At 49.5% G+C, this 13988-nt stretch overlaps 2 protein-coding genes across 2 annotated transcripts in view; one reads left to right on the top strand and one right to left on the bottom strand.

Moving 5' to 3' along the window:
- PIGL (phosphatidylinositol glycan anchor biosynthesis class L) overlaps window positions 1-6419 on the top strand; it is a 55094-nt gene extending 48675 nt beyond the window's left edge. The window contains exons 6-7 of the mRNA XM_069874366.1: window positions 4565-4698; window positions 5826-6419. Of these exons, the coding sequence (XP_069730467.1) occupies window positions 4565-4698; window positions 5826-5924 (233 nt within the window). The 3' untranslated portion in view covers window positions 5925-6419. The remainder of the gene's footprint in view (window positions 1-4564; window positions 4699-5825) is intronic.
- A 1078-nt stretch (window positions 6420-7497) lies between these two features.
- Window positions 7498-11408, bottom strand: CENPV (centromere protein V). Its single transcript, XM_069874063.1, has 5 exons — window positions 11194-11408; window positions 9513-9611; window positions 8619-8688; window positions 8117-8231; window positions 7498-7772 (listed from the first exon to the last, which is right to left on the bottom strand). Exons 1-5 carry the CDS (start codon window positions 11406-11408, stop codon window positions 7648-7650), a joined length of 624 nt encoding a protein of 207 aa, XP_069730164.1. The 3' UTR covers window positions 7498-7647.
- Between the last annotated feature and the right edge of the window lie 2580 nt (window positions 11409-13988).

Below are 13988 nucleotides of genomic sequence, written 5' to 3'. Positions count from 1 at the left end.
ACAAATTTGTGGAACTAGTTTAAGCAAAAAGCTGTGAGCTCTATGGACAGAGCATAAGAACGTGGCTCAATCAGGCCCACCCAGCCAACCTCCTGCTCCCTCAGCAGTCATCTGGACTTTGTTTCTTTAATGCTAATGCCCAAATCGTTGTAGGGTTTGAATGTGTCCCAGCAAAGCAGTTTTAATTCCCTGCTAGCAGCAAGTTGCAGGCCAAGAGCTGATGGAGAGAGCATGAGCCAAGATGGCAGGGTGCCCTTTAAATGAGTTGTGACTGTAGTCTCTTCAGTTCCCCCATCTATGAAAGGATGAGTATTAATGCCAAACTCTTTCCTAGGACCTTTTCTTTGTTCAGCTTTGGGATGCAGCAAAGTGCTCTGTGTGCTGCGTTCAGTACAAAGAACAAGGAACTGCAGTGGTAGATGTCACTGTGAGTTGTCAGGCTTCATCTAGACTGAACCACCGTCATGTTCTGTTCACTTATGTTTGTTGGATACTCTGTGGTCCTGAATATGGGCTGCATCTCAAATTGGTTCGGGTTTGAAGCAAACTTCTGTATAGACAGCATTTCCATTTCTCTAGCAGCATCAAGAGACTCCTGAAGCTATGTGAAAGCCTTGCTGCTCTGATTACATCACATCTGACATGACCTACAAACACCAAAGGAACGGGGAGCTCCCATGCTGCTGCTTACGCTGAGCCTTTCCAAATATAGTTCCAGTCTCATTGAAATTCCCAGTATTTATAATTTGATCTGGCAGGCGTGCAGGGCTGTGCATCAGAGGGGCTTAATGAAACAAGAATGATGCTGGGACTGAGGCTGTCTGGATAGAGCTGAAAGGCATGTTCGGGCCATGGAAATGGGCTGCTCTCCTGTTGGTAAGAGGAAGCTATTTGTGGGTGAAGCTGTGTAAGCCCGTGTGATCAGGGAATCCAGAGAAAATCTCTCTGCAAATGCAAAAGCCAGCTAAGCCTTGCATTGCCTCAGTGATGTGCAAATGAGCACCCTAAATATCCTGCTTTGCTTTCTAATGCCTTTAGCCAGCATAAACACAACAGGCTTTTTATAATCTGTAATCAAGTTCTCCAGCCCAGGCACAAGCACATAGGCTTGTTTCAAGAAGCCAGGACAGCTGCTGGATACACAGCAGCCCTGCTGCTGGCCCCATCCAGCTATAACCAGCACTCTTCCGAAAGAATTGGTGTGCTAACGTCTGTCAGGAGCGGTGCAAGCCTTCAGCACACAGGGATCTGCTCATAATCTCTTCATTCTGGGCATACTTGCTGCATAAGTGCTTTGGAAGTAGAAAGCCAAGCCGAACAGGCTGGAAGCTTCATGCACTTCTATTCTAGGCCTAATCCGCTGGCTATATTGATCTTGCCCTTTCTGCCAACCTAGAGAGGTTGTATTACACTGTTAATCCCATTCTGCCCAGGTCACAGTCACAACAGGCTCTGAAAAGCTTCACCTGCTGGTGTCACAGGAGTAGACTTATCAATGGCAGCACTCCTCTTACCCTGCTTGGCAGGGAGCAGCCTGTTTCTCTGAACCCTTTTCCATCTCTCTCTGGACTGTACATTCCTTCCCTGCTTCATTTCATCTCACGTTCCCATGCGGAGCAGCCTTTGCTGTCAGCATGTGGAGATGGTTGTCATATCACTCACACAAAAGACTCTTACAGTGCCCTTCGTTTGAAGGCCAGTGCTTTGCCTGATCTGACCGATGGGGGCCCAGGAGGTCAGATGGATCGATACTGAAATTGCTTGCAGTTGTTTTCATAGAATCGTAGAATCACCAGGTTGGAAGAGACCCACCGGATCATCGAGTCCAACCATTCCTATCAAACACTAAACCATGCCCCTCAGCACCTCATCCACCCATCCCTTAAACCCCTCCAGGGAAGGGGACTCATGAGCTTTGGGGAACAAAAAGATGTAATTGCTGCATGAAATAGTATCTCTTAGGGAAAAAATTATGAGCAAAGACAGGGCAAATATCGTTAACAGAGCAGCCTGAGCGTCAAAGATTGGACAATATAAAGTGGGTAACCTCGCACCAGGACTCTCTTCCCATCATTGCGAGTAGGAATTGATGTGGCATCGCCAGGGTCGGTTAACAACCATCCAGGGAAGGAAGGACCCATTGCACTGTGCTGGCTCGGCCTTGTCCTCCCCAGTAAGCACTGGAAAGCCAGCAAGTGTCCAGTGGGAATACAAGAGCAAGCAGATCCGTATGTGTTCCTTTCCTCTGCTGTGGCTTAGCTCGGCGCTGTATAAATCCTGAAACTGTCGACCAAGCAGACTGGGCCCAAGAAGGTCTCTTCAGTGAAGTGGGGGAAGAGTGGTCGTCTCCATAGCCCTGCTCATGGCACACACAAGTTTGCTTCCAGGTTTGCTACTTTGAAACAAGAAATCATAGAATCGTAGAATAGAATCATAGAATAGTTTGGATTGGAGAGGACCTTAAAGATCATCTAGTTCCAGCCCCCCTGCAAAGGGCAGAGAGAACTCCCACAATGGGAGTAAAAGAACCTGTAAGCGCTGCCACGTGCAGCGGCAGCTCTTGTCACTGCAGAGCATCCTTTTTCATAACAAGCTGAAACCTTACGGTGGCTGAAGAGCGACTGCTCTGTCACTTGTCAAGGTGGACGGTGAGTGAGAGAAGGGCTCGGGCTCACAGGTGGCAAGTGGCCCAGGCCACACGAGTCACAGAGCTGCCCACATTCCCGTTCTTCCAGGGGACTGGCTGTGAGGACCTCGGCGGCGGGAGTCCTTCCATATGGCATCGTCCAGCTGCTGCCCCGACGGTGGCTGTGCCAGGGCTGGGGCTGGCTCAGGCAGGAGGGGTCCAAGGCAGAGGGGTGCCAGGAGTTATCCTGGCCCGGGCAGCCTGGGCTGAGTCCCAGCTCCCTCGCCCTGGCAGACACTGCCATCTCCCGGCAGGCTGGGCTGCAGCTCGTGTCCAGGAGTTTCAGGAGGGCTTTTCCTCCAGTTCCTGGCACAGCACAGACTCATGTCAGCGTTTGTCTGGATGGCAGCACCAGTGACCTCCCTTGAGGCCTCTAACCCTGCCCGTTGCTGCCAACAGCAGGAGAAAATAACTCCTTTGAGTGTTCTGTCCACCCTGCTGGGGTGTCATGTCCCAGGATCAGTGCAGAAAGAGAGCTGGAAGGGGAACATGATCCCGGAGCCCTCTGTGACACTGAAATGAGGAGCTACGAGTTTTGCTTTTGAGAGTGGAAAAGGCTACTGAAAAGTTGGAACAAATTGTACATCCGTCTCTTGAAGGAGAGAGAAGAAAGAAGGGAATTGAAAGATCCTAGAGATGCACTGGCAGGAGTCCACCAGGGCTGCCATGTCCTGCCACTGCAGGCTTTGGCTGGAATGAAAGCAAGGCCTTTCTTTGCAGTGCGATGAGTTAGCGTCACTGGGAAGAGGCAGGAGACACAAACACTGGTGAGGGCATTTGTGGAGGATTGTCCCATGCCTGCAGTTTGTTTGCTTCTACCCCTGTCTTGCAGAATCCTTTCTCTTAGGAGGGCACAAGTCTTACTTACTTTTTAGGGCCAAGAGGTATTTGAGCACCACCAGCTTGCTTTGTGCTCAGGACACAACAGCTTCAGCAGTATCAGACATGAGCACAAGCTGCACACGCTAAAATGGCCCATTGGGCAACCTTTGTAGCAACTGAGCATTGTTCTTTGTCTCCTTTGTATAGATTTCACTGTTTAAGGGCACACTGAAGAAAATCTCACTGCAAATCTAATTGCAAATCTGACCACCTGTGTAAACTGTGACTTTGGCCTCTCCTGTTGAACTTCAGTGCAATGTCTGGAGTGTGGAGCATAATCACAGCAGCTTCCAAGCCCTAAGAAATCTCAAAGCAGCTCCCTTGAGAGGTACAGCCTCTTAACAGGACCAGCAGTAGCTCTGAGCTCATCAGTGAAAACAATTTAGCCATGGTAAAAAAATAGCAATTAACTCTAGAGTTCAAGAGTCTCTTTAGAACAGAACAAGAATTCCACAGCAGTAGAATCTTTATGTGTGTTCCCTTCATCTGCTTCTTCACAAACAGCTGAACAATGAATTCTGAAACTCTATTAAAGTATAACTGCCTGCCTGAGTTAATATTTGCTACAGCCATTCCTGAACCTTGTACATAATTTTTTCTGTCGCTAAGAATTGGAGTAGAAAGAGGAGATTTCCTTTTTCTTGCTGAACCAGCGACTGCTGGTTTAGGTTCCCATTATGTGATACAATGCCAGCATTCAGAGCACCATCTTTGCTTTTCCCTTTGAGTCTAACAACTTTGAAATAATTGAAATTACAAGCAAAAATCTCCCCAAACCCTCTGTTTTTCAGAGCTAGCTTTGCTTTCCACCAGTCACATACAGAAAAAGAACCAGTGCAAGTGGTCATAGACCACTAGCACAAAGAGATCCTGGTGGGAGCACGAGTAGAAGTGGTTCTCTGTTTGTCCCCATGGCCTGCAGGGACCTGAGTCTGGAGAGATGGGCACGTTACAGAGTGCTGTTGTTTTCAAATATTCATCCTTTTCTCTGTCCAGGGTGCCGTGTGCTTGTGCTTGAATCAGTAAATCTCTTCCGGAAGTACATCTCCATCCTGGATGTACCGATTTCTTGCCTCCTGCCCAGAGACGCACTCTTCGTACTGACAGAGGAGGAGACTGAACAAGCCAAGGTGAGATGCGTGGCACCTGCTTTGACCTATTTGAATAGCTCGTTATCTCTGTGAAGACTTTAGGCAGAAGCATCATACTCACAGAGAACTTCTTAAATAATTATATACGTGGATTGTAAATGTCACAAGTGAACAGTGTCCAGTGATCAGTAAAACATGAATGGACAGGACAGGTTGCTCCATGTGCCATGTGGATAGCAGGGCAGGGCTGAGCCAATTTGCAGCTCACAGATCTTCAATAGTCACAGCACCGAGTTTTACCCTGTTTCCAGGGTGTAAGATATGTCAAAGGAGACTGGATGCAGCATAATATTCTGAACATGGGAGTGGCCTGTAAAAGAATGACTGCATGCCAATGGATCACAGCTCTAACTACAGATGGAGACAGCTTGTGAGCTTGTGATCCAAAGCTCTTTACAAGTTCCCTTCTCTACTGTGTATTTTTTGAACTATTTAGCTGCATGAGATCTCACACATTTAGTCCACAGTTCCCTATATCAGGATCTGATTAGCTCCCCTTCCATAGCACAAAAATATTTGCCAGGGAACAGTCTCATTCATTCACAAATTACAAAACTTTCCTGCTTTTGAGGCTGCTATAAGATAGGCTTACGTATGGAAACTGCTCTGATAAAGGTGGCTATATTCCCTGGTGTTTCATGTTTCTGAAATCTGACCTCTCTAAGCTGGTGCACTATAAATAGATTAAGTTTCAGCTGGCAATGTATGATCGGAAGCAGCTTGCAAAGTGTTCTCAGATGCACACCTATCAGGTTTCTGCTTCCCCAGCATGTGTACAGCCGGGCATGAGATCCCATAGGGACGGGGAGTTATATCTGACAAAGAAACTGTCACGGCACTGATCTGCAGCTGGTGAAGTTCTTTCTAGCAGGACCCTCTGAGCACCAGGGCAGCCCAACACCAGCCACACAGGGGCAGACAGGCTTCTCCCTGCCCTTTTGCCCCACGGAGTAGGCAGCCTTCTACCTCCCACTACTTCTTCCCTGCTCACTGAAAACAGGCTGTACCATAAACTGGCAGTGAACCTCACAGGAGGCCTGGGAAATTGCCCTCATATTAGGTCTGAAAGGTTCTTGTAATGCTTTTGCAATTGTTTTTTCTTTCAGAAAGCCATGCGGTGTCATCGCAGCCAGCTCCTCTGGTTTCGCCACCTCTATATGCTTTTCTCACGTTACATGGTGATCAATTCTCTCCGCCTTTTGTAAAAAAGGCATCGCTCACAACCACAGGAGTAAAAGAATGAGCCAAAAAAAGATTGTGCCTGGCTGAGGACTAAGGAAAACTCACCTGTTATGTGCTCAAGAGGACAGGATTCTCTTTGTGTTACATTATTAAGACTAAAAAAAACAAGCTATATGAACTTCCTTCTGAATATCTCGCTGCCTGATACATTGAGAAGAATGGGGTTTTGAGGCCATTCTGTTTTCTCACTGTAGAAGCTTAAATAGGATGAGAAATTTGGATTTACCTAATAAGCAGTCAAATGCAGGAGTATTCCACATTAGAGAAGATACAGCACAAACTTTTTCCTCAAGAAAATGTAGGTGCAAGGACTGCTTCTGTAAAATCCAGATATCAGGAGTAACTTTTTGAAGATCATGGTATCTCTGCATAGAAAACCAGAACCACAAGACCTGTTTTATTCAGTCAAAACTTTAAAAAGCCAAAGCTTATGAATAAAACACCAGAAATCATAAACATTTCTGTAACTGCACTGATGTTTGCTGCTCCTGCCGCTTCTTTCGTACACATTGTGTTGCAGGCCCCACCTTCTCAGAGTGTCCCTCATGATACGAGCATTTCTTCTTGCTTCAGAACCTGAGGCTCAAAGCCAACTCACAGGAGTCATCAGGACATAAGAATGAGTTGCGAGAGACCCAGACTGTAACTAGGTCTTTTACAGAACATGTGTGGAGACAAAAGTCGCAAGAGATGTTTAAAAAGCTGTTCCTCTTATACATAAGACAAACGGAGGAGTTAAAGATCCTCTCTCTTTATGTTAAAGGTAAGTGAAGCAGCTTTCAGTGGTTTCATTTCTTAGCCTATGCAGAGATTTTACTAGTGATTTGGGTTTCTGTGGGATCACAGAGCAAAGTCAGCAACACTCAGCATTTCTGCAGGCCTTTGCACTAATTCGTATGGGCTGACGTCTGCAGGAGGCACCTTTCCTTGGACCTACACTACTAGTCATCACATAGTCAAGGTCAGAGCCCTAAGTGCCAGATCCTGACCTGTTGCTGTGAGCGTGTCCTCCTCCTGGAGATAACAAACGAGTTCCTGGCTGTACTGAGGTTCGTGCCCATTGTTGTGAGGGTATGACAGCGTGGAACTCTGTTCCCTGGCCATGAGTCAGTGCCCAAGCCTACATCTGCTCAGCCTTAAGACCACGAGTAAGTCCAGGCTTAAGCCAAACATTATTCAGCCACATGAGTATCTTCAGTGGCTCCTCTCTTGCATACAGAGAGCCTGTCCTTTACTGAACTTGAGCCTGCTAAACTTTTTCAAATCCCCTTTAACTTTAAATCCTCAGTCAACTCATTGAAGTAAATGGAGAAAAAAGTGTTATTATATCCTAAGCAAGAGATTGATTCATATAGGACATTATTCTAAGGCAGACTTGAAACACAGGAAATATCCATACAGGCAAAGATTAGATTTTTTTCCCTTGTACTTTGCTCTGTTCACTGTGATATAAACTTTAGCTCAGCTAAGGGCAAAGTACCAGAACAGCAGCCCTGGAGTGGTTTATGGAACAAAGGTAAAACTGAAAGTCACAAATGAATGGGACAGGCAGCATAGAGAGATTTATTTAAGAAACAGAGATCAGATAACAATAATGTAGAGATTGATTTTGCCGACCCTCACCCAGGAAAGCCCAGATTACAGTTCCGTGGCAGTGCCCCATGTTCAGCTGCTTGGCAGGTGGTGTCAGGGTTTTGACATGTCTCTGATGGTCTTATGCGCCTTCACTGCCTTCTCCCACTCCTTGCCATTGATATCCTCTGTGACAATGGTCTGCACGGTGCCGTCATCCAGACAATGGGGAGCTATTCCTGAGGAAAGACAGAGTACACAGAAAACTGATTTTCACAGCTATAGTGTGGGAGGTGCCTGCACCAATCTGTGGATGGGGCATCCCAGGGAATGGTAACTGCTCAGTTCAGCCATTGCTGCAAGGCTGAGGGGCCCAGATAAGAAACCTGCAGGAGCCCAGATGTCGTAGGCATGACTGTTGTTTATGAGTGAGCTACAGGCTCAGACTGCAGCTCCAGATGTTTAGTACTTTGGGAACAAACTCTCAAGATGTGCTGCTAACTGTTAGCATCCAATGGAGTCTTCATCCAAGGTTGGCCTGGTGGTTAAGCTTTGGTTACCACAGCTTACTCTTTCTACCTACCATAACCATCTGGATTAGAACGAGGAGTATAAAAGCTCTGTACACCGCAGGTCTTGCAGAACGTGTGCTGGGCACGATGTGTGTTGAAGGTGTATGTTGTCAAGTTATCAGCACCCTAAACAAATGGAAAGCAATGTCAGTTTTCCACATAAATAGATGTATTACTTTCTTTCTATGGGTCTATAGCTAAGAAATGTAGAATTTATACCACCTTCATGTCTTTACTTGAGCTACAGGGTTCATGCTCCTTTTCTGAACCCCTGTGGTTTGTATACATGTGCCCATAACAGTCAAGCCTGAGAACTGCAAGAGCTCCAACATCAGCTCACTAAGTAACATCACTAACATGCCCACACCAGCCAACATGAAACTCAGCCACTTCCCCCAACCAGCCTTAGACAAACTTAGGAGAGAAAACTGGCTGCCACCTGCAACTTTGAGGATAACACAGGATTCTACTGCTTGTGTTCATGGCCGTGCTCATACTGCGTTCTTACTCTACCTTCAGCAGCTTGAAACGCGATGCTGGGACAATGAAGTGTCTGTTCTGTTTCTTTGTGCAAATGCTGCAACTGTAAAAGAAGAAGCAGACCTTTCTAGAATCAGCAGACAAGTTGTGGTACAGCAATCAGATCTAGCATGGACCTCTTGATGACAGAAATTCCACTGACAGCTAAAACAGCTCCTAAAAGAGGTTATCATCACAGAGGTCAGCAGCAAAAGTAGCCTTGTGGTATGAGTAGTGTTTGGCCAAGCACACCCATGGAACAGACTGGCCCTGCACGGTTATCGATAAGGTAATCTCCTACACCACACACTCTATGCCATTTTTTTTCTGCACTGATAACTTTCAACAGACATAACAAGGACAAACTCTAGCCCTAAAAAATCAATTTAACCTTTCAGACCAGACTTTGCCAATTTTGCCAAAGTTGACTACCTTGTGAGCAAGAAAGTAAAGTTCAGAAGTTTACCTGTGAGCTAGAAGCAGATTGCAGGCAAAGGGGGATCACTATGGAAATCAGACAGTGTTGTAATTTGAAGCACACATGGTTAGAGAAGACAAAGTTAAAAATGGATTGATGTGCTTTCTGCACACTGCGCTTAGAGCAAACGTAAAGCAGATGGCTGAGCACCTGTACTTGTTAGATCTCTCCTGACACTTCCTGCCTGAGTGTGGATGTGAGACCTGTAATTCCTGCCCAAAGAGGCAGCACTTGAATTTACTGAATTACTGATCCCACATCGGATCAAGACACAGTTAGGGCTATAGCCTATGGAAACAGCACAGAGGATGTTCGACAGTTGTATCTTCTTTTAGCTCTAAGGCATTGATTGGAAATGCATACAAGCTTCTATTTATCTATGAGAACAGGGAACAAAAAAAAAACCTCACTTGCAGTTAAAAACATGCAGATCTGCTGAAGCCCAGACCTCAAAGCGGACGGCCCCGCAGTGACAGCCTCCTGTGTGTTTGACCAAACCTCTGTATTCACTGGAGAGAGAGAAACAACAGAGAGGTGTTGTGATCATACCTTTTGGGGGGGGGGAGGGCAAGACAACTTCAAGGCTGAATACTACATTTTCCCCTGATATGTCCCTGATTTGTTTGTAATTAAAGGAAATCCTCCTGCTAATCATAGAATGGTTTGGGTTAGAAGGGACCTCAAAGCCCATCCAGTTCTAACCCCTGCCATGGTCAGGTAGATCTCCCACTGGATCTGGTTGCTCCAAGCCCCATCCAACCTGGCCTTGAACCCCTCCAGGGATGGGGCAGCCACCACTGCTCTGGGAAACCTGGTCCAGGGCCTCCCCACCCTCATCACAAAGAATTTCTTCCTAATGCCTACTCTAAATTTTCCCCCTTCCAAGTTAAAGCCTTTTTTTTTTTTGCCATTTAGCCAATGCTTGCGGACAAGTGGCATTTCTGCCTTTAGAAGGGATTCAACAGGGCAGAGGTGGAGAACGAGGCTAGTGATGAACAGGATTGGGGATGAGAATGGGATCGATGATGAGCGGGGTCAGTGATGAGCGGGGTTGGTGATATAGAATCACAGAATCACCAGGTTGGAAAAGACCCATCAAATCATCGAGTCAAACCATATGTGGGGTCGGTGATGAGCGGGACTGGTGGAGAATGGGGCTGGTGATGAGAATGGGATCGGTGATGAGAATGGGATCGGTGATGAGCGGGGCCAGTGGAGAATGGGGTCGGTGATGGGGACGGGATCGGTGATAAGAAAGCGATCAGTGATCAGTGGGGTTGGTGATAGTAAAGGGGTCAGTGATAAGAAAGGGATCAGTGATCAGTGGGGTTGGTGATAAGAAAGGGATCGGTGATCAGTGGGGTTGATGATAAGAATGGGATCAGTGATCAGTGGGGTCAGTGAGAAAGGGATCAGCGATCAGTGGGGTCGGTGATAAGAAAGGGATCACTGATCTGTGGGGTCGGTGATAGTAAAGGGATCAGTGATAAGAAAGGGATCGGTGATCAGTGGGGTCAGTGATAAGAAAGGGATTGGTGATAAGAAAGGGATCAGTGATCAGTGGGGTTGGTGATAAGAAAGGGATCGGTGATCAATGGGGTTGGTGATAAGAAAGGGATTGGTGATCAATGGGGTCAGTGATAAGAAAGGGATCAGTGATCTGTGGGGTTGGTGATAAGAAAGGGATCAGTGATCTGTGGGGTTGGTGATAAGAAAGGGATCAGTGATCTGTGGGGTCGGTGATAGTAAAGGGATCAGTGATAAGAAAGGGATAGGTGATCAGTGAGGTTGGTGATAAGAAAGGGATCGGTGATAAGAAAGGGATAGGTGATCAGTGAGGTTGGTGATAGTAAAGGGGTCAGTGATAAGAAAGGGATCATTGATCAGTGGGGTCGGTGATAAGAAAGGGGTCGGTGATCAGTGGGGTCGGTGATAGTCAAGGGGTCGGTGATTAGCGGGGCCGGCGGGGCCGGTGACCGTGTGGGTGCCGAGCGGGGCGGGCGCTCAGCGAGGGGTCGGTGCTGAGGGGTCGGTGCTGAGGGGTCGGTGCTGAGGGGCCCCCGGCGCGGGCCGCTGCCCCTCCGTACTCACTACGCGTCCAGCAGCAGCCGCGCCGCCTCCTCGCCGCTCAGCCCGTGCCGCTGCAGGAACGCGGCCCAGCGCCCGCTCTGCGCCCCCAGCTCGAAGGCGCCGGGGGGCTCGGCCCGACCGCCCCGAGGGCTCCGACCGCCCCGAGGGCTCCGACCGCCCGCGGGGCTCGCGCCGCCGCGCCGGGGCCGCCGCGCTCTGCCCGCCGCGCGCCCCATGCGCCGCCCGCCGCCACCAGGGGGCGCTGCCGCCGCGGGACGGGGAGGGGCAAGGTGGCCGAGGGGTGGCGGGGGGCCAAGGCCGGGCGTGTCCTGGGCGGCCAGGGTGTCCCAAAGCGTCTGAGGGTATCCAGGGGTGTCCCAAGGTGTCTGAGGGTGTCCAGGGATGTCCCAAAGCGTCTGAGGGTGCCCAGGGGTGTCCCAAGGTGTCTGAGGGTGCCCAGGGGTGTCCCAAGGTGTCTGAGGGGTGTCTGAGGGTGCCCAGGGGTGTCCCAAGGTGTCTGAGGGTGTCCAGGGGTGTCCCAAAGCGTCTGAGGGTGTCCACGGGTGTCCCAAGGTGTCTGAGGGGTCTGAGGGTGTCCAGAGGTGTCCCAAGGTGTCTGAGGGGTGTCCAGGGGTGTCCCAAAGTGTCTGAGGGTGTCCAGGGGTGTCCCAAAGCGTCTGAGGGTGTCCAGGGGTGTCCCAAGGTGTCTGAGGGGTGTCTGAGCATGTTCAGGGCTGTCCCAAGGTGTCTGAGCGTGTTCAGGGCTGTCCCAAGGTGTCTGAGGGTGTCCAGGGGTGTCCCAAAGCATCTGAGGGTGTCCAGGGGTGTCCCAAAGCGTCTGAGGGTGTCCAGGGGTGTCCCAAGGTGTCTGAGGGGTGTCTGAGCGTGTTCAGGGTTGTCCCAAGGTGTCTGAGGGTGCCCAGGGGTGTCCCAAGGTGTCTGAGGGTGTCAGGGCTGTCCCAAGGTGTTTGAGGGTGTCCAGGGGTGTCCTGAGGTGTTTGAGGGTGTCCAGGAGTGCCCCAAAGAGTCTGAGGGTGTCCAGGGGTGTCCCAAGGTGTCTGAGGGGTGTCTGAGGGCGTCCAGGGATGTCCCAAGGTGTCTGAGGGGTGTCTGAGGGTGTCCAGGGGTGTCCCAATGTGTCTGAGGGGTGTCTGAGGGTGTTCACAGTTGTCCCAAGGTGTCTGAGGGGTGTCCAGGGTGGCCTGGGGTGTCTGAGGGGTGTCCAGGGTGGCCTGGGGTGTCAGAGGTGTCTGAGGGTGTTCAGGGGTCTCCCAATGTGTCCAAGTGTGTCCAGGGTGGCCTGGGGTGTCCCAAGGTGTCCGAGGGATGCCTGGGGATGTCTGGGACTGGGGGTGTCCCAAGGTGTCCAAGGGGTGGCCAAGGCTGGAGGTGTCCAGGAGTGTCCCAAGTTTTCCAGGGTGTCCCAAGGTGTCTGAGGGCTGTCCAGGGTGGCCTGGGGTGTCAGGGGTGTTCGAGGGTGTCCAGGGGTGTCCCAAGGTGTCTTAAGGGTGCCAGGGGTGTCCCAAGGTATCCTAAGGGTGCCCAGGGTGTCCTGGGTATCTGCAGATATTCTGAGGTGTCCTGGGGTGTTCCAGGGTGTCTGGGGGTGTTTGGGATTGTTCCTGGCGGCCAGGGGTGTCAGGGGTGGCCTGGGGTGTTCTGAGGTGTCTGGAGGTGTCTGGGCATGTTCCTGGAGTGACCTGGGGTATCCAGGGATGGGGGCATCGAGGTGTCCCGAGTTGTCCCAGGAGTCTTGGGGCTGGTGGTGTCCAGAGAGCGTTCCCAGGTGTGTCCATGGAGGTCCAGGGGCATCTTGGGATGTTCTGGGTTGTCTAGAGGTGTCAGGGGGTGTTCCTGGGGGTTACCAGGGATGTCTGGATTATCTGGAGGATGTCCAAGGTGTCCTAGCAGTGTCTGGGGTGTTCCCAGTGTGTCTCGGGGGTGCCCAGAAGCATTCCTGGGTGTCCAGATGTGTCCCAGGGGTATCTGGGGGTGTTCCCGGGCTGGGTCTCTCTGTGAATGGTGGGGTTGCAGAGAATGCTCTGCTGTCTCCATGTGCGAGCTGAGCTGTAACGGGAAAAGCAGGGGGTGAGAGGGGCCACTGGGAGTGAGCAAAACTGGAAATCATGGAAAATTCCCTCTTTGTGCTCTTGGCTGGTTTGTCCCAAAGGAAAGCAGGCTCGCCTCTTCCTTGCAAAATCCCTTGTAATGGCAGAAATGCCATTCATCTGCAAGCATTAGCATGAGGTTTTCCTTTAATTACAAACATAGGGTGCCTCAGGTATTCCAGGATTTCGAGGAGCTTTGCAGACCCGAGGTGCCATTAGCAGTGTTTGCTTCACATCTCTGCTATGCACCTCATTATGGTTGGACTCGATGATTCGGTGGGTCTCTTCCAACCTGGTTATTCTATGATTCTGTGATTAGGAAACAAGACTGCTCTTTAAATACCGCAGCGTGTGTCACGATGCACCTTCGGAAGCAGATTTAGTGCTTCGTGCAGTCTGAATCATTAGGGCAGCCTTGCAGAGAAATGGGTTTAAACACAATTCCCACCAGACAACTTTTCACAAATTCTATCACCAATATCTTAAAAGTTAAAAAGGAAAACAATTAAGATACTACATACCATATTTTTTACCCTCCCTCCACTCCAAAATAAAGCTTAGGAAAATGTGAAAGCACTCCTTTAGCAGTAAACACCCTAGAAAAGATTATTTTTGAACATTTCAAAGACAATGCTCTTTCTCAAGTAAAACTGCCCAATGCAGGGGAGAAGTACAAAACTCATAAGTGGTGCAGGTCACATTTGGTTA

This window comes from Phaenicophaeus curvirostris, chromosome 21 (assembly GCF_032191515.1).
Source record: "Phaenicophaeus curvirostris isolate KB17595 chromosome 21, BPBGC_Pcur_1.0, whole genome shotgun sequence".
Lineage (NCBI taxonomy): Eukaryota > Metazoa > Chordata > Aves > Cuculiformes > Cuculidae > Phaenicophaeus > Phaenicophaeus curvirostris.
Note: the sequence above shows the minus strand (reverse complement) of the source record. Positions and strands in the feature narration are given on the sequence as shown.